This window comes from Panthera leo, chromosome D2, assembly GCF_018350215.1.
Source record: "Panthera leo isolate Ple1 chromosome D2, P.leo_Ple1_pat1.1, whole genome shotgun sequence".
NCBI lineage: Eukaryota > Metazoa > Chordata > Mammalia > Carnivora > Felidae > Panthera > Panthera leo.
The window spans coordinates 8,662,310-8,681,337 of record NC_056689.1 but is presented as its reverse complement, the minus strand read 5'-3'; the positions used below and the strand labels follow the sequence as shown (position 1 = coordinate 8,681,337).

General features: G+C 46.2%; 1 protein-coding gene, 1 long non-coding RNA gene and 2 pseudogenes across 2 annotated transcripts; 3 read left to right on the top strand and 1 right to left on the bottom strand.

Annotated features, from left to right (window-relative positions):
- LOC122202683 lies at nucleotides 1-1,748 on the top strand (annotated as a pseudogene).
- Nucleotides 1,749-2,210: 462 nt separating this feature from the next.
- Nucleotides 2,211-10,392, bottom strand: LOC122201682 (interferon-induced protein with tetratricopeptide repeats 1B-like). Its single transcript, XM_042907568.1, has 2 exons — nucleotides 10,322-10,392; nucleotides 2,211-4,861 (listed from the first exon to the last, which is right to left on the bottom strand). Exons 1-2 carry the CDS (start codon nucleotides 10,324-10,326, stop codon nucleotides 3,448-3,450), a joined length of 1,419 nt encoding a protein of 472 aa, XP_042763502.1. The 5' UTR covers nucleotides 10,327-10,392; the 3' UTR covers nucleotides 2,211-3,447.
- Nucleotides 10,393-13,532: 3,140 nt separating this feature from the next.
- LOC122201686 lies at nucleotides 13,533-15,690 on the top strand. The gene is made up of 3 exons (XR_006194297.1): nucleotides 13,533-13,569; nucleotides 14,921-14,978; nucleotides 15,288-15,690. It is a non-coding gene; the product is annotated as an uncharacterized LOC122201686 (long non-coding RNA).
- A 1,489-nt stretch (nucleotides 15,691-17,179) lies between these two features.
- LOC122202681 lies at nucleotides 17,180-18,927 on the top strand (annotated as a pseudogene).
- Nucleotides 18,928-19,028: the final 101 nt, after the last annotated feature.

The following is a 19,028-nucleotide window of genomic DNA, read 5'->3' as shown; positions in this document are numbered from 1 at the left end:
ATGCTGACCTTCGGCGTGTGGGTTCCAGTGCCTCGGCTCCCTCAGGAAGTCCTTTGTTGTGGGGAGCACTGTAAGAAGAGGCTAGGGGAACCCATCCTCACTCCGAAGGGTGCGAAACTGGGGCAGACGCTGAGGTGGTCTGTGCACCCCCCACTGTCACACGGACTTTGCCCCTGGCAGGGACCCCGAGACTGCTGTGGCTGCGCAGAGCTGCTGCAGAGGGTGATCAGTCCTGGGCGAGTCAGGTGAGCTGATGGAACAGAAAGTGGCCCACAGCCTCGCAGAGGGACTGGAGTGATCGCCTGCGCTGGGGAGGAGCTACACGGGAGGGAAGCTGGTGTCACCGAGAAGGTGGCTGTGGATAACGCGAAGGACCAGGGCAAGGTCGTCCTGGCCTCTGAGCCCACGTGGGCCGTCAGGACTGGCAAGACCGCACTGCCCCAACGGACCCAGGAAGTACACCGAGCTCTGGGGATGGCTTACGTCTAACGCTGATGCAGTGGCTCGGAGCATCCCGTGTATTTCTCAGGTCCTGTGGCCGGGGCAGCCGGCAAGGAGCCAGCAAGCCAGCCTGCTGTGGGGCCAAACTGGGGGACACCACCAGTGACATGCAGTGTACCCCATCCACGTCCCCTACTCTGCCTGCTCGGCCAGGGACAAGGTGGGGCAGAGGCCCAATCACTGCGCTCTCCACCGCCCCCCCAACGCTGCGCACGCTTCCGGATGGGGGCAGCCCATGGCCTAATCCAAACTGTGCCCCTTCTTTACCATGTACACCTCACCCAGTAATGCTGGGGCCGGGCCTCTCCTTCTCCGCCTACTGGAATGGTTAGGACAGAACGCGTCACCAAGGTGGCTTCTCCCCGGCTGAGAGGTGGAGGGGGTGGAGTCACTCATGGGTCCCCTCAGTCCTTAATGAGAGCAGGAGAGACAAGCCTGTTTCTCCTGTCTCGTGCCATGAGGCCACGGGCTGCAAGGAAGCCCCGTCCTCCCCTCAGAGGGGCTGTTCCCGTGGTGTTCAAAGTCCCACGTCAGGGGAACATAGATACCTGGTGCTTCAAACAAATCACTTAGAGTATTTTCTCATCATGTGTGGTTTTATCTTCTAGCCCGTATATATTTTGGCTCACTTGCCTCATTTTGGTTTACCTTTCAGATACGGCTTTTTGACCTTTTTATCCTGACAGTTTTGTCCTGAACATCAGAGAAAAGTTGAGAGGATTTTACAATGAACACTAACATACTCAACTACCTAGATCCTACAGTAACGTTTTACACATTTGCTTAACTGCAAATCTATTCATCCATCAAGTCTCCATCCATTTATTTACCTTAGTTTTTGTTGTGTAAGAAGGCAATTCGCCGATGAAACGTGTCGGCATGCATACTGTGATGACTTCAGTCACATCTTGTTTACAAGAAAAAGACAGTATTCCTGCCCCAGTAGGGTTTTTGTGTTGCTTCAATATAATAAATCCATTCTTGGTTTAGGAGCGACAAAGTTGGAAAGGGCAGTGATTTTGGTGCTAATTATTGCTATTAATTGTTTTCCTCGGGTATCATCTGAGTGACCGCCACCCTCCGCCCCCATAGGTCAGTTCCAGCCCTCAGGGAAAAACCAACCTTACAATTCCGTGGCCTGCAAAAGTAAATCCCTACCCAATACTTGAAAAAATTCTTGGTAGTGTTTATATTCCCGAAGCTTCTGCCTCAGACCTTCTATTGCTTATAGAAGTCGCTTCTGTGTTTTTCTACTTCCATCCAAACATAGAATATATGTTTTTAAGTTTACTTATTTATTTTGAGAGAGAGCATGAGCTTGAGCCGGGGAGGGAGAAAGAAAAGGAGGAAGAAAGAATCCCAAGCAGGCTCTGCGTTGTCAGCACGGAGACTGATGCGGGGCTTGAACTCACAAACCGATGGATCATGACCTGAATTGAAATCCAGAGTTGGATGCTTAACTGACTGAGCCACCCAGGTGCCCCAAGAATACACATCTTTTTTTTTAAAAAAGAATTTTTTTTAACATTTATTTTTGAGAAAGAGAGAGAGAGACAGTGCAAGCAGGGGAGGGGCAGAAAGGGAGACACAGAATCCTAAGCAGGTTCCCAGCTGTCAGCACAGAGCTGGACGCGGGGCCTGAACCCATGAGCCCAATATCATGACCTAAGCAGAAGTCGGATGCTTAACTGACTGAGCCATCCAGGTGCCCCTGGAATATATACCTTTTAAAAATCTCACTAATAAAACTCACTCAAAGACTTTGTTAGCTTCCCAAGTTGCTAACTTTACTGAATGCTTTTGGAGAAAATATCTTAGGGAAAAAGAAGATTATATGGTGCACTCCAAGGGCCAGCACCTAAAAACTACATTAATGTATTTGTCACTTGTGGCTTGCACCTCCTAAATGGGCTTTTCTTTTATTTGTCTTTCCCCGGTACATTTTAATTTTTCTTAGGGTAAGTACACGTCCAGCGACGTGTTTGGAATGCACAGATTCTTTGCGATTGCCGGTGGCTCGACAAACGTGTCCCGAAATGTTTGAGTTTCTTATGAGGTTATAGACTTGGCTTCCTGGCCAGCAGTTCTTGGCTGTGGGAAGGCCTTGGGAGATGGACACCGGGACTGGAACACTCTAGTGACCTTCTGAAGTCCCTTCTCTTTTCTCTTTCATCTTTGCTCATTTGCTTTGCTTTTAGATCTGGTAGGTCAGCACGCCCGGCCACATGAAAAGTAAATCTTTTTTTTTTTAATTTTTGTTTTTAAACTTCTGACTGGGTTACAGTGTCAGGAATTTTCCAAATACAGAATGTGTATGTGCACAAGTCCGCAGGAATGGGCCTGTGTGAGCTCCAGGATCAGTGTGTGTGGAGAGAGATACACGTGGTGCATGTGTATATGAGCAGCCCATGCTCTTGGCTCCGGATGACTGTCTCCAGGAATTCATGCTTTGAGTGTGTGAGCCAACCAGCGGAAGTGGCTTCGGACCAAGGCACGGACGTCCTGTGTGTGTGCGCCTGCAGAGACAGGGGCGTGTGCACAGAGCTACACTGGCGTGTGACCGGTGTGCTGGGCCCAGGAGGGGCTGAAATCTTCCCTGTTTAAGACTCCTCTGTTTCGGAGACCGGGCGGATGGAGGACGGAAGCCACCCATGCGCCCTTTCCCCGTGCAAAGCCGTAGGGAAAAGAGCTTCCGTTGGTCTAGCAGGTGATAGGTGCCCCCCAAAGCATCAACCGACCTTGGCCAATGAGTACAGGGATGTGTTACACATGGACGGGAGGGGAAAGAAAATGGTGGGGGGGGGGGGGGCGGCGCTCAGCAGGCAGCACAGCCTGTGTTGTATCATCTCTTGTATTTCAGCATGTCACATGTTCCTGAAAGCAGCGATCAGGAAGGTGTTGGCTATGTTTAGTTATGACATTAAACAAGTAATGGTGACCTCTGTTTCAGACCATGGTGTTGGAGTCAGCAGCCAGCCTGAGAGCCTTCTCATAACACACCAGGGCCTCACTCACTTCCCCTTTCAATCTGTGGATGAGCCCGAGGATGCTGAAACTTTCCACCACACGTACATTCTGATGAATATGTCTTTTAGCTAACTTCTCTAGGGCGCTGAGAATTTTCTCCCTGGTGCGGGAGATGCTTCTTATTTTGAGACCTTTTAAATAATGGGTGATTGCTTTATCCACAGATATCTTATGAAGTTCTTGGAAATGGCCATAGCAGTAATGAATCTCTTGTTGCAGATGATCGTTGATGTTCTTCATGTGCAACACTTTCTGAAAGGCGTCCTCAGCCTTTGTGTGTTGGCCTATTTCTGCATACATGTAAGCCAGTTCAACATAAGCCAACTCAAATGTGGGCCTTAGCATCAGAGTCTTTTGAATTTCACATATAGCCAAGTGAACCAGTCTGTGGACATTGTCTCTATCCCGTCCTCTGGGCTGCCAGTTTGCCGCTCTCTTGATTTGGATCATGCGTGCCTTGTAACAAAGCCCCATCTGGTGATGCAGGAAAGCGGAGGAGGGCGTGGCCTGCAGGGCCCTCTTTAAGAGCTGAAGAGCTTTATCCAGAGCGCCTTTCCTGCGGTAAAACTTGGCCGCGTATCGAAAGACGTAGGTCTGCGAGGACATGTTGGTCAGTGCCTCTTCGACGTACTTTTCTCCTTCGGCTTCTTGGCCCACGTCCTGAAGCTTCAGGGCGAGCAGAGCCTTAATGTACGCGTCTTCTGGGTTCAGCCTGATGGCCTCTTTTAGAGGCTGCAGACAAGATGCGTCGCTGACCTGGGTCGCTTTGTTGAGGCCGTCCAGCCGATAGATGGTGATTGCATACCCAGTGCTGAATTCAGGGTTCTCGGGCTCCGCTGCCAGAGCCTTCTCGAAGCAGGCCTTGGCCCGCTCGTAGTTCTTTCCTCCACACTTCAGCAAGGCCCACCCTTCCTCGCAGTCCATCTGAGGACAGTCCAGCCTGTAGCAGGAGGGGGCTGCAAACTTCTCACAAGTGTTCGCCACCCTGGCCAGGTAAGTCTGGGCCTGCGCCAGCCTGCCCATGTGGTGATACAGCCAGGCGTAGTTGCCCCAGGTGACCAGGCTTCTCACAGCCGATCGGTCGCCGTGTTCCTGCTGGATCAGGTCTTCGGCTTCCTTCAGGCTCCCCAGGGCCTCCTGAGTCTGGCCTTTCAGGTGTTGGACGTAGGCCAGCAGGTTGTGTATGCCCGCGTTGTATTTGGTGTCTAGGAACTCAATCTCATCCAGGATCCTGTTCTCTAAATCGGGCATCTCAGTGTCTTCAACTAGCAGCTCCCAGGTGAAGTGGCATCTCAGCTGAAGCAGCTTACCTTTGACCTCGTCAGCGTTCTTACTGCAAAAGAGAAAAACAAGTTTTCGTTGTTAAGTGAGGAGCGGTCGATAGAAAGAAGCCAGAGAAAACAGCTCCTCTTTAGGACTTAGCCTTGGAAAGGGCACGCCTGCTTTGATTTTCCTCAGAATCCCTACGTTCCTAAGATCCGCACAGACTTTGAATGCAGTTTGCTTGGTCTCAGACACTGGCTCTGCCACTTTTTAGCAAGTAACCTCTCTCTGTTTCAGAGTCTCGTTTGTAAAATGGGGATAGGAATAGACTGAGCACACTTGAGTCTGAAGTTGGGTGAACATTAATAAGCCTGTATGTGTGTTAAGTACTTAGAGCACATATTACATGGTATAATGAGAGTTTCCTATTTTCCTATTCCTACATTCAGGACAGAAACCAGTTAGAAACATAGAGCCTGGGTGGCTCAGTCAGTTGAGCATCTGACTTCGGCTCAGGTCACGATCTCGCAGTTTGTGAGTTTGAGCCCTGAATTGAGCTTGCTGCTGTCAGCGCAGAGCCTGCTTTCGATCCTCTGTCCCCCTCTCTGTGCCTCCCCCGCTTACACACACTCTCTCTCAAAAGAAAGAAAAAAAAAAAAAAGAAGAAAGAAAAAAGAAAGAGAAACGTAGAGGCTTATAAAACCGTATTCACTTCAGGACCTTAGTCTGCAGATTATGCCACAAATTTAGACCACCTGAAAGAGAATATTTGTTCGACCAATTTTTTTTTCCACTTACAATTTGGAAATAATTAGAGAATCACTGAAATTTGCAAAGAGAGTACGGAGCTCCAGTGTACCCTTCGCCTGGTTTCTTCCAATACCTTACACAAGTACCATACAATAACAAAATGAAGACACCAACATTGGTACAATGTGTGTAAATCCTGTGTCGTTTCATCACGTGAGTAAATCCACGCACCCAATCAAGATACAGAACTATTTTATCATCACAAATATCTCCCGCACACTGTCCCTTCAGTGACACCTGTTCGCTCCCCACTCTCCAAACATCCCCAGCCTCTGGTAATTTGTTTCATCTCTCTCACTCTGTCACTTCAAGAATGTCAGATGATGGAGTTATACAGCATTTTGAGATTGCCTTTTCTCACTCACCTTTTTCACTTTCACTTTAAAAGATTTTCTTTTTAAGTAATCTCTACACCCAGTGTGGGGCTAAAACTCCCAACCCTGAGATGAAAAGTCACACACCCCACTGACTGAGCCGGCAAGACGCACCTCATCCGAGAACATCTTGATTTAATCTTCATTCTAGAAGGATATTTTTGTGGGGCATGGGATTCTGGGTTGAAAGTTCTTTTCCTGGGGTGCCCGGGTGACTCAGTCAGTTGAGTGTCTGACTCCGGCTCAGGTCACGATCTCATGGTTCATGGGTTCAGGCCCCGCGTCAGGCTCTGTGCTGACAGCTGGGAGCCTGGAGCCTGCTTTGGATTCTGTGTCTCCCTCTCTCTCTGCCCTTCTCCCTCTCATACTCTGTTTCTCTTTCTCTCAAAAATAAAATAAAACACTTAAACATTAAAAAAAAAAAGAGAACAATTCTTTTTTAATAATATCATAAAGAATCAAATACTTAGGAATAAAGTCAACCAAAGAGGCGAAAGACTTGTCCACTAAAAATTACAAAAGATTGCTGAAAGAAATTAAGAAGACACAAAGAAAGGAAGAGGCATCCTGTGTTCACAGCCTGGAAGCTTTAATGTTGTTCAGATGTCAGTACCACCCAAAGCAATCTACAGATTCAGTGCAATCCCTATCAAAATCCCAATGACATGTTTTTTACAGAAATAGAAAAATCCGTCCTAAAATTCATATGGAATCTCAAGAGATCTCGAATAACCAAAACGATCTTAAAAAAGAACAAAATTGGAGGTCTCACGCTTTCGGATTTCAAAACTTACTACAAAGCTACCCCAATCAAAACGGTGTGGGATGGGCATAAAAACAGACACCTGGAGCAGTGGAGCAAAATGGAGGGCCCAGAAATAAACACTTACGTATATGGTTGCAATGGTCATTTCAGGCTATCATGATGAGGTACCGCAGACGGGGTGGCTTAACCAACAGATATTGCAGATATTTCTTTTCTCCCAGTTTTGGAGGCTGGGAGTCCCAAATCAAGGTGCCCACTGATTTGTTTCCTGAGAAGGGCTCTGTTACTGGAGTCCACATGTGACCTCTCGTCCACATGCACTTCTTCTGTCAAGGATATCAGCCCTTTCAGATTAAGGGCCCACCCTTATGGCCTTATTTAACCCTTAGTACTTCCTTACAGGCCCTGTCTCTAAATACGGTCACACTGGGGGTCAGGGCTTCAACATATAAATCTGGGGAGATGCTAGGGGTTCACAATTCCATAACGTGGCCGTAACGATGGTCATAACAATGGCCAAATGAGTTTTGAAACATGTACCAAGACCACTTAATGGGGAAACATGTTTCAACAAATGGTGCCAGGAGAGCTGGATATCCACTTGCAAAAGAATGAAAGTGGGCCCTTATCTTACACTGTAGACATATAAAAAATGAACTCAAGATGGATCAAAATTACAAAAATCTTAGAAGAAAATAGGAAAAAACTTTATGACATTGGATTTGGCAGTCTTGGATAGGACACTGAAAGCATAGGCAACATAAGTAAACAGAGGTAAACTGGATTTTCATCAAAATTAGAAACGTTTGTGCATCAAAGGGCACTACTGACAGAATGAGAAGGCAACTCCTAAAATGGGAGAGATTATTTGCAAATCACATATCTGATAAGAGATTAATATCCAGACTATATAAACAACTCTCATGACTCAACAACAACAAAAAAACAGGTGACTACAAAATGGCCAAAGGACTTAAAACAGATATTTCTCCAAAGAAGACACACAGATGGCCAGGAAGCACATGAAAAGATGCTCAACATCACCCATCATTAGTGAGATGCAAATCGAAAACACAAGGCACCACTTCACACCCATTAGGATGGCTGCCCTCAACAAAACGGAAAACAAAAACCACGCGTTGGCGAGGATGTGGAGGAATTACTAGTGGGAATGTAAACTGGGACAGTTGCTGTGGAAAATGGTGATGATTCCTCAGAAAATGAAATAGAACGGCCATGTGATTCAGCAGTATCACTTCTGGGTATGTACCCAAAATAAGTAAAAGCAGAGACTCAAACAGACGATTTGCATACTTCTATTCCTAGCAGGCATTGTTCACAATAGTCAAAAGGTGGAAGCATCCTAAATGTCCATAGACGGATGAACCGCTAAACAAAGTGGTAAATACATACAGTGGCATATTATTCAGCCTTAAAAGGGAAGGACATTCTGTCACCTGCTACAACATGGGTAAACCTTGAAGACATTGTGCTAAGTGAAATAAGGCAGTCACAAAGAGCCACTTATTGTATGCTTCTTTGTTTGTGAAATATCCACAATGGGGGGTGCCTGGGTGCCTCAGTGGGTTAAGCATCCGACTTCTGCTCAGGTCATGATCTCCCTGTTCGCGGGTTCGAGCCCTGCATAGGGCTCTGTGCTGACAGCTCAGAGCCTGGAGTCTGCTTTGGATTCTGTGTCTCCCTCTCTCTCTCGGCTCCTCCCCCCGTGCTCTCCCCCCCACCCCAAATAAATAAACATTAAAAAATTTTAAATCTTACAAAAAAAAAAGAGAAATATCCACAGGGGGCAAATACATAGAGAGAAAGCAGATTAATGGTTGCCAGGGCCTGGGGCGAAGGATGAGTGGAGAGTGACTGCTTAAGGGGTACGGGATTTCCCCTCAGGTGAGGAAGATGTTCTTGAAGTGGATACTGGTGATGGGTGGACATCACTGTGAATGCACTAAATACCACAAAATTGCATACTTAAAAAATAGTTAAAATGGCTAAGTTTATCATACATGTATCTTATCACAATGAAACATTGTACTAGTAACCTGAACAGAAATTCTTCAAATGATGTATGTATTTTTCGTTAGTACATGTTGAAATAAACAAAACATTAAAACATAAACACCAACTGGAGTGCCATCCGAAATAGTCTCACAAACCTTCCACTGGTACACTTTAAGAAGCATGGGTGTAGAGGTCAAATTGGGTATCACTGAATAGAGACTCTGGCTCATGTCCCAGCTCTATCACTTACTATCTGTGTGATCTTAATGTTTCTAAATCTAAGATTCATTGTTGCAAAATCAGGGTGATATGAGTACCTGCTTCGTAGGTGTCTTTTGAGGGTTTTTTAAATAATTAAATATAATTTACATCATAATTTAAATTGTTTAAAGTTTCTTTATTTTGAGAGACACAGAGACAGCACAAGTGGTGGAGGGGCAGAGAGTGAGGGGGTTGGGGAGAGAATCCCAAGCAGGCTTCGCATTGTCAGCACAGAGCCTGACGTGGGACTCACACCCACCAAGCTGTGAGATCATGACCTGTGCCAAAACCAAGAGTGGGATGCTTAACTGACTGAACCGCCCAGGCGCCCCATGGTTTACATAATAATTTTAGAAGCCAGGCTGGCACTTTATAAGCATTCAGGAAGCGATAGCTACTTTATTATCATTATTATTTTCCCTGTCAGTGACAACCCCCTCTGTCAATGGACCTGGGAGGAGGGTTGATCATAGGCCTGTAATTATGCACTTTCTGGAACTTTTGCCCCTTGAAAATTTTGCCCACTGGAGCACCGAGGGGAAATGTGCAAGTCAGTATCAATTAATTTTTTAAAAATCTGTTGATATTAAGGGTTACTTAACTCAAGATTCAGTTTGGACAGCACAGAAATTCCCACATGAGGCCACAACTGCAGTCCAGCCCCACCGACAGGAGGGTATCTGCAGACCAGAGGCTTCCCCAGGAGAGAGGGTCATCTGCTAATCTTAAATGCAGGGACGTTGAGAAGGCCTGACATAGGAGCCCAGCAGCACAGAGAGTGAGACCAGAAGTCTACAGAGGAGGGCCTTGCTCCCTAGACAGTGAGCTTCTGCCACCATTTGCCCACAATATTTTCCTCAAGACATCTGGGGAGAGCCCAGGACTGTGGCTCACACGGCTGTGGGGGTCCTTTTCCCCAGGCGAGGAGCCAGCAGAAAGCAGTGTCCCTTTCCAGACAAACTGTCCATTCCCTCCCTCGGTCAGACGGACGGGAGTTTGGGGAAGAGAATTTCAGAGACGTGGATCATTTTCTCCCTCCCTGAGAAACTCTTTTCCCACATCCCTCTGCTTCTTTGGGCTTTGTTATGAGGTAAGCTTCCTCGGGGTGATGCTAAAAAAAAAGAAAAAAAAAAAAAAAAGAAAAGAAAAAGCCTGAACTAAGGACACTCAGTCTCCAAGCAGACCCTCACCTGGAAGAGTAAGGAAACTCGACATCACTGAAATCAGTCTTTTGAGATAGTATTGATTAGCCTTTTTTTCTAGAACTTTAGACTGACAGGCAGAGAAGCAGAGAAGTCCTTACCTCATGGCTGGCAGTTCTGCAGGGCCTTGTTTAGCTGTGGGCTCTTCTGAGATCCAGCCAGGAGACTGGGGTTTCAGGATGTGAGCCCCACCACAGGGCTATATGAGAAAGATGAACAGTTCATGACGTAACCTGTGGGCATGTTGTTGGCAAGTTAGACTGGAAACCGAGATGGAAACTGAAAGTGGAAAGCGAAACTAGTGAGCAGAGTTCCTGCTTGGGGAAAACAAAACCAGGATTGCTTTCTTTGGTCTGTCTGGAAACTGACTGAGAAGAGGCCGAGGAGAAGCAGTTTCACCGATGTGCTAAGTCCTCTCTCAGGCTCCGCGTGGCCTTGTGCAGAGCTGGGAGTGTGGAGTGCCAGGCACGCAGGGTCCGCGGACCCTGGAGCCAGGGAGGCCTGGGGAAGTTGGCTGCGGGACCTTGCCACACTCTCGCCCCAGATCTGTGCCTTCGTTTGCTCATCTGGAAATAGAAGGCCTCCCTTTCGTGGCATAAAATTCTGCATCTCTCCAAGCTGGAGTTTTGACCCAAATCTGCCACTGTTGTCTGAGAGGCTGTGTTTTACCAGTTCTTCTCTGCTTTGTTTTTTGCATACCCTTCCTGAGAATGGCCAATGGCAGTAAGAGCTTGTAACCTCTTCCTTGTTCATTAGAACGGAGAGAGTGTATGTGCTAGCATCTTGAGACTTCAGACAGAACACGTTAGGCCTTAATGACAGTATTTTTGATGCCCTCTACGGTAGTCGTCTAAAGTGTCCTTACTCAGCAGACGTGACTCTCGTAGCTGCTCAGGGCCCTGTCCAGTTCTGGAGGCGCCCACGGCACCAGGCTTGGCATCCCTCATCCCGGCCCACGTCACGTTCTGTGCTCAGGGTGTCTGTGATAACAGGGAGACGAGAAAAGTGCTGAAACTGGGGGTGAGGCTCCTGTTGGTGCTGTCTGCCAAGTCCCTGTTTCTTTCTACCTTTCATTGGAAACTGTCCCACCCTCCCGATACACGTCATAGAGTGGGGGTTCTCCAGCCGCTCCCGCAAAGCAAATTTATCCCCAGACACAGTTCATTTAGTCCTGGGAAAGCTCCATGTTGAGATGAGTGTGAACAGGGAGTCCCGAGATGGACTTGGAGAATTGCTGGGGGTCCCAAAAGGGAGCTGGGAGATCTTTAGGAAAATGGAGTTTGTGCGTGTCTGCCCCTGGATGGAGACTGAACTCTAGAACCCGGGCCTTAACCACAGAACCATTTCTGGAACATTTCTATGTATCAGATAGCTCACCTGTTGTCAGAATCAATCATTATTCTTTTAAAACAACTTGTGGTTTTTGCCTTTAGAAACTCCTAATTTCTTCCCCCAGTTGTTTGATCCCTCTCGAATCTATCTTCCCAACTGCAATCCCCAAGACCCCAAATAAACGCATTGCTTGTTTTTACAGACACAGTCTGAGATCCGTTGACATTCCATGGTGTCAGAGAAGTGGGGTCCAGAGCAACTGCCTTGTGTTCCAAGCCGCAGTGGGCGCCTGTGAAGTAGCTGCAGGATGCCATTGTTTTCCACCCTCTTCCCTGGCAACCTTGTTCTTGGTGGGAAGTCCTCCTGGGCCCAAACCTCCCTTGTTTGGGTGTCCTCTGCTGCTGGCTTCTGTCCTCTCTCATTTCTGAAGAGAGGATTCTGTTTTCACTCATTTTGAGTGCAAGAGTTGGGTTTCAGCTTCTTGATGAATACTCTGTTTGGGGAGATCATTCTCCTAAGGGGACTCTTGATAACCAGCCCCCTGCCAGAGCTCCTGCAGGATTTATGTGTAAGGAAGACGGCTCTTCTTGCTGAAAAATGTTTGCCTGTTAGACTCGCATTCCCCACGATGATTTAAAGCCTTATTGGCCAACGTGGGGCACTTCTGATAGTCCAAACTGAGGTTACTTGCATGCATAGACTGAAAAGGAGTTATGAAACCGAACAAAATGAGTGGGGGGCTTATTTTAAGTGGAGATTCCAAAAGAAACACTGGAAAGTTTGCTTCCCTTCAGGAGCTAAGTCTACATTCCCAGCAGTTAATTCAGACCCTTCTAAGAGGCTCTCAAGAATGGAAGAAATAGCTGATGCCTCTCAACCCCTTGCCCCTCCTCCTCTGTTCTGCCCCCACCCCTGCTGTTCCCACCCTCTGTCTCCTACTCTCCATGTACACATCCTAGATGAGTTGGACTGCCCTTCTATAATGACAGCCTGGGCGTTCATGTAGATCCTGCAGGCATCCTTTCCCAGTTAGATCTAAGGAAGGAGGCTCTGAGACTTCATCAGTTCCTTATGCTCCTCGGACTAAGAACTGTAAGCCATTACCGAGGACTTTCCCAGTGCCTTTGAAGACCTGCTAAGATTTGTGAAAGAATTCCATGTAGTCAGTCAGACCTAGGAGCCTGGTTATTCCAACCTTTATCAACTTGTCCACATGCTTGTAAGTGAGGGTCAGGCAAGGGAATGGATTTAAAAAGTAGGTTGAGCAAAGCCTTTTGATAATTTTTCCAAGTGATAAGCTATAGACAAAATAGCAGCCAGAGTGGCTGCACCAGCTTGCATTCCCAGCATTTCTTATTTCTTTTTGTTGTTTCTTCCTAAAATGTTGTGACGATAGCTCAGAGACTAGAAACGATTGACCAAACCTTCCCTCCTGACATCTTTCCTCAACTGACAGATATGACTGAGGACAATGCCTAAGATCCATTTCCCTGAGGCTCCCTGTTGCTCAAATGTAGCCATTGGCCTTAGGTCAACAACTCCTGCCTACACCTGTTTCTCTCCTCAGTGGGACATGACATACCAGAAATGAACCTTCCTGCGATGAAGGACCCAAACCATAAAATTATTCATCAATGTTTTTGAAAATTTATTGATCATCCATGCTTTCTGAAGAAAGATCTTGATCAAAAGGAGGAGATGTGAACAGAGTTATAAAATGGAGTTATGATTGCTAAGGGTCACAAAATGGAGCTCCATTAGGGAAATGGAACTTTTTTTTTTTTTTTTTTTTGGTTTTGTTTTGCAGCCTCGGCTTGAAATTTGTTAAGAGGAACTTTGGCTATAGCAACTTCTTACTTGACACGTCTCTGGAGGCAAGGGAAACAAAAGCAGAAATGAACCATTGGAACTTCATCAAAATATAAAGTTTCTGCACAGCGAAGGAAACAATCAGCAAAACTAAAAGGCAGCCAATGGAACGGGAGAAGAGATTTGTAAATGACATATCAGATAAAGGGTTAGTATCCAAAATCTACAAAGAACTTATCAAACTCAACACCCAAAAAGCAAATAATCTATCTAGCAAAGAAATGGGCAAAAGACGTGAGTAGACACTTTTCCAAAGAAGACATCTAGATGGCTAACAGACACATGAAAAGACACTCAATACCACTCATCATCAGGGAAATACGAATCAAAACCACAATGAGATACCATCTCACACAGGTCAGAGTGGCTAAAATGAACAAGTCAGGAAACAACAGATGTTGGCAAGAATTCACAGAAAGGGGAACACTTTTGCACTGTTGGTGGGAATGCAAACTGGTGCAGCCACTCTGGAAAACAGTATGGAGGTTCCTCAAAAAACTAAAAATAGAACTACCCTTCAACCCAGAAAAAGCACTACTAGGTATTTATCCAAAGGTTACAAAAATGCTGATTCCAAGGGGCACATGCACCCCAATGTTTAGAGCAGCACTATTGACAATAGCCAAATTATGGAAAGAGCCCAATGTTAATCGACTGATGAATGGATAAAGAAGGTGTGGTGTGTATGTATGCATGTATACATATATGTATATACGTATATATACATATATATGTATGTATATGTATATATATGTATATATATATATATATATATATATATACACATATATATGATGAAGTATCACTTGGTGATCAAAAAGAATGAAATCTTGCTATTTGCAACAACATGGAGGGAACTAGGGGGCCATTATGCTAAGCAAAATGAGTCAGGCAGAGAGAGACAAATATCATATGATTTCATTCATGTGTGGAATTTAAGATACACAACAGATGAACATATGTTCATCTGATGAAGGGAGGAAAAAATCAGATAAAAACAGAGAGGGATGGAAGCCATAAGAGACTCTGAAATACAGAGAACAAACTGAGGGTTGCTGGAGGGGAGGTGGGTGGGTAGGGGGAGGGGCTAAATGGGGGATGGGCATTAAGGCGGACACTTGGGATGAGCCCTGGGTGTTATATGTAAGTGATGAATCACTGAATTCTCCTAAAATCATTATTACACTATATGTTAACTAACTTGGATTTAAATTGAAATAATAAAGAAAGAAAAATAAATAAATAAAATCATTAATTAAAAAAAAAAGAAATTTGTTAAGAGGAGACAATTAGACTTGCTTCCCTAGAAAGCTGGATCTTGGAAGTGTTGGACCTGTAGCATATATATTTGAGTACCATTGTCAGCCATGTTTTTTCCTGTGGCCTGAAAATAAAAACAGAAGAAGCTTATTGAAAGAGAAGAATCGCAAGTGGTTAATGAGAGAAATAGAGAACTGAAGTAAGAGATGGAAAGTTCTGATGATGTCTTTTGTCCGCAGCTTTACCATCAAGAGTCAAGGGGCAAGGACCATGTGCAGGGTCTTGTGGAGTTTGCAGGTGAGTACAGAATTGTACGAAATCAGAGTACCAATGGCTGTGAACCTGGGATCTTACTGAGGGGTGTTCCTAGTGGTGCAAACACTTAGCAGCAGTGTCTGGAACCAGATCTGTCTTGTACCCTAAAGGAGAGCTTCAGGCCATCGTTGCCTGTCATGGAGGTTGGTAGCTGGATTCTGGAAGAATTGAGGGAGGTAGTAGCCCCAGTTTCAATTAGCCTCCTAAATATAGAAGGAATCTACTGTAAAATATAAAAACCTACTCTTATTTTGAAGTGATCAAGATTCTGGTGGTTACTATTGGTTTCAGCCTGACAGAAATAAACAAGCCACCTGGTTCACGAATGAAGGAAATGGACCAAATACCAAGAATGCCTCTTAATCCCTGATCACTTGGACGGGAGGTAAGAGCAAGATTTTGTGGTTTGACAGCAGAGTGCCCAGCTCATCTCCCATCTCAGCTCTCACCAGTAATATAAGCCTCCATGGAGGCATCCTGAGCTAGCCAGAAAGTTCTGCACAAGTAAAAATTTCTCAATACATAAGACACATTTATCCATGTGTTCTGATAAATGCTCAGGCCATAAGCGAACGCTGAACTACATGCATTAGAAAAGCTCTCTTTTTGGGGGTAGAAAAGTGTCTTTGGAGTTCTTGTGGAGAAAAGCAATTAGTTTGTAATTTTCCAAACGCACTAAATAGATTGTAGACAAGCAGAAAGAATGTGTATCTTGTGATCACTGTGAATTTGGCAATGGTTCCAGTTCGAATGAGCGCCGACTCAGAGTGAATAGGTAATTCAGAGTCTTGCCCATGAGTGACACTAGACAAAGCAGAGAGGAAATAGCCAATAAAGTACACACGCATGCGTACCTCTGTGTGCGTGTGTGTGTGTGTGTGTGTGTCTGTGTATGTGTGTGTTCAGTTAGGAAAGAAATCAAGAACTGGAGAAAACGAAACTTACAGAAAATGAAATTTCAGCACTAGACTATGAGTCCATTTCTGGGAGTCTACGACCAGCTCCCTGAGTGACTGACCAGCTGATATAAGCCACTTCACCTCGATGACCTCAGTTTCCTCAGGTGATAAACAAGTGACTTGGGATAGATCATTGGATCTCACCCCTTACTGTACCCTAGAAGCATCTAGGGAGGTTTTAAGAATAATGCTAACTAGGCCCGATCCTAGGCCAGTCGAATACATGTCAGGGAATGCCCCCCTCCCATCCCTGTATTAAAAAGAAATCCTCAGGTGATTTTGGTGTACACCTGGGGAGGAACCAGGGCCTAGATGCCCCCTGGAATCTACTGTAAAACTGAAATTCTTTGACTGAGTGGTCTGAGACACCAACCCTGGACCTACTCGCCGTTCTGTGTGGCTCACATTCAGTGTCTTCATTACTCATTTCCCCTCATTTCCCCACCTGCACAATGGACAGTTAACTCCTCCACCTCTTACTGACCCCACAAGATGGCATGGAAAAAGAATGGAATTTTGAATGTTTGGACCCTTCTGTAAAAGGATCTTCTTGGCTTTTGGGATTTTCCCCAAATACTTGCAATCATATCCGTGGGGAAGGACTCAGAGACACCAGGAATCCTTTGTTGTGAACGGTTTGATGAATTTCACATCTCGGGTACTTCCCGCACCCTCTCAGGCCACCTTGACCCCCCATTTGGCCCATTGCAACATATTCAAGTACGAACTGAATTTTTATGATTTCCCTTTTTTACATTTCAAGCTTATTTTGAAATAGTTACAGACTCACAGGAAGTAGCAAGAGGGGTCTTGTCTGCCTTTCACACAACTCCCCCCTGACCCCCACCCCTGAGTGGCTACTTCCTACGTAGCTGTAGTACAGTATCGAAACCAGGAAAGTGACACTGGCACTGTGTGTATGTTTTAAAGACAAAATATATCACGAGTTCATCTTATTGATTCAAGCTTATAGGAGTTTTACTCAACCTAATTGTGTATCTCTTCTCCTGAATGGAGTATCTGATACCCATATTCATATGCTCTATTCATATGAGGCTGGGTAACAACAGCCTCAGAGTAACAAAATCCACAAAACAACCTTCACAATGATGGCTGAGTAGAGTTTAAGATTTTTTTTCTGTTCTTTTTGTCCATAAGATCTATTCTTCTAAAACTGTAGAGTCAAATTACAGTACGCTAAAAATCTCTGGGAGGTGGGGGGTGATGCTGACCTTCGGCGTGTGGGTTCCAGTGCCTCGGCTCCCTCAGGAAGTCCTTTGTTGTGGGGAGCACTGTAAGAAGAGGCTAGGGGAACCCATCCTCACTCCGAAGGGTGCGAAACTGGGGCAGACGCTGAGGTGGTCTGTGCACCCCCCACTGTCACACGGACTTTGCCCCTGGCAGGGACCCCGAGACTGCTGTGGCTGCGCAGAGCTGCTGCAGAGGGTGATCAGTCCTGGGCGAGTCAGGTGAGCTGATGGAACAGAAAGTGGCCCACAGCCTCGCAGAGGGACTGGAGTGATCGCCTGCGCTGGGGAGGAGCTACACGGGAGGGAAGCTGGTGTCACCGAGAAGGTGGCTGTGGATAACGCGAAGGACCAGGGCAAGGTCGTCCTGGCCTCTGAGCCCACGTGGGCCGTCAGGACTGGCAAGACCGCACTGCCCCAACGGACCCAGGAAGTACACCGAGCTCTGGGGATGGCTTACGTCTAACGCTGATGCAGTGGCTCGGAGCATCCCGTGTATTTCTCAGGTCCTGTGGCCGGGGCAGCCGGCAAGGAGCCAGCAAGCCAGCCTGCTGTGGGGCCAAACTGGGGGACACCACCAGTGACATGCAGTGTACCCCATCCACGTCCCCTACTCTGCCTGCTCGGCCAGGGACAAGGTGGGGCAGAGGCCCAATCACTGCGCTCTCCACCGCCCCCCCAACGCTGCGCACGCTTCCGGATGGGGGCAGCCCATGGCCTAATCCAAACTGTGCCCCTTCTTTACCATGTACACCTCACCCAGTAATGCTGGGGCCGGGCCTCTCCTTCTCCGCCTACTGGAATGGTTAGGACAGAACGCGTCACCAAGGTGGCTTCTCCCCGGCTGAGAGGTGGAGGGGGTGGAGTCACTCATGGGTCCCCTCAGTCCTTAATGAGAGCAGGAGAGACAAGCCTGTTTCTCCTGTCTCGTGCCATGAGGCCACGGGCTGCAAGGAAGCCCCGTCCTCCCCTCAGAGGGGCTGTTCCCGTGGTGTTCAAAGTCCCACGTCAGGGGAACATAGATACCTGGTGCTTCAAACAAATCACTTAGAGTATTTTCTCATCATGTGTGGTTTTATCTTCTAGCCCGTATATATTTTGGCTCACTTGCCTCATTTTGGTTTACCTTTCAGATACGGCTTTTTGACCTTTTTATCCTGACAGTTTTGTCCTGAACATCAGAGAAAAGTTGAGAGGATTTTACAATGAACACTAACATACTCAACTACCTAGATCCTACAGTAACGTTTTACACATTTGCTTAACTGCAAATCTATTCATCCATCAAGTCTCCATCCATTTATTTACCTTAGTTTTTGTTGTGTAAGAAGGCAATTCGCCGATGAAACGTGTCGGCATGCATACTGTGATGACTTCAGTCACATCTTGTTTACAAGAAAAAGACAGTATTCCTGCCCCAGTAGGGTTTTTGTGTTGCTTCAATATAATAAATCCATTCTTGGTTTAGGAGCGACAAAGTTGGAAAGGGCAGTGATTTTGGTGCTAATTATTGCTATTAATTGTTTTCCTCGGGTATCATCTGAGTGACCGCCACCCTCCGCCCCCATAGGTCAGTTCCAGCCCTCAGGGAAAAACCAACCTTACAATTCCGTGGCCTGCAAAAGTAAATCCCTACCCAATACTTGAAAAAATTCTTGGTAGTGTTTATATTCCCGAAGCTTCTGCCTCAGACCTTCTATTGCTTATAGAAGTCGCTTCTGTGTTTTTCTACTTCCATCCAAACATAGAATATATGTTTTTAAGTTTACTTATTTATTTTGAGAGAGAGCATGAGCTTGAGCCGGGGAGGGAGAAAGAAAAGGAGG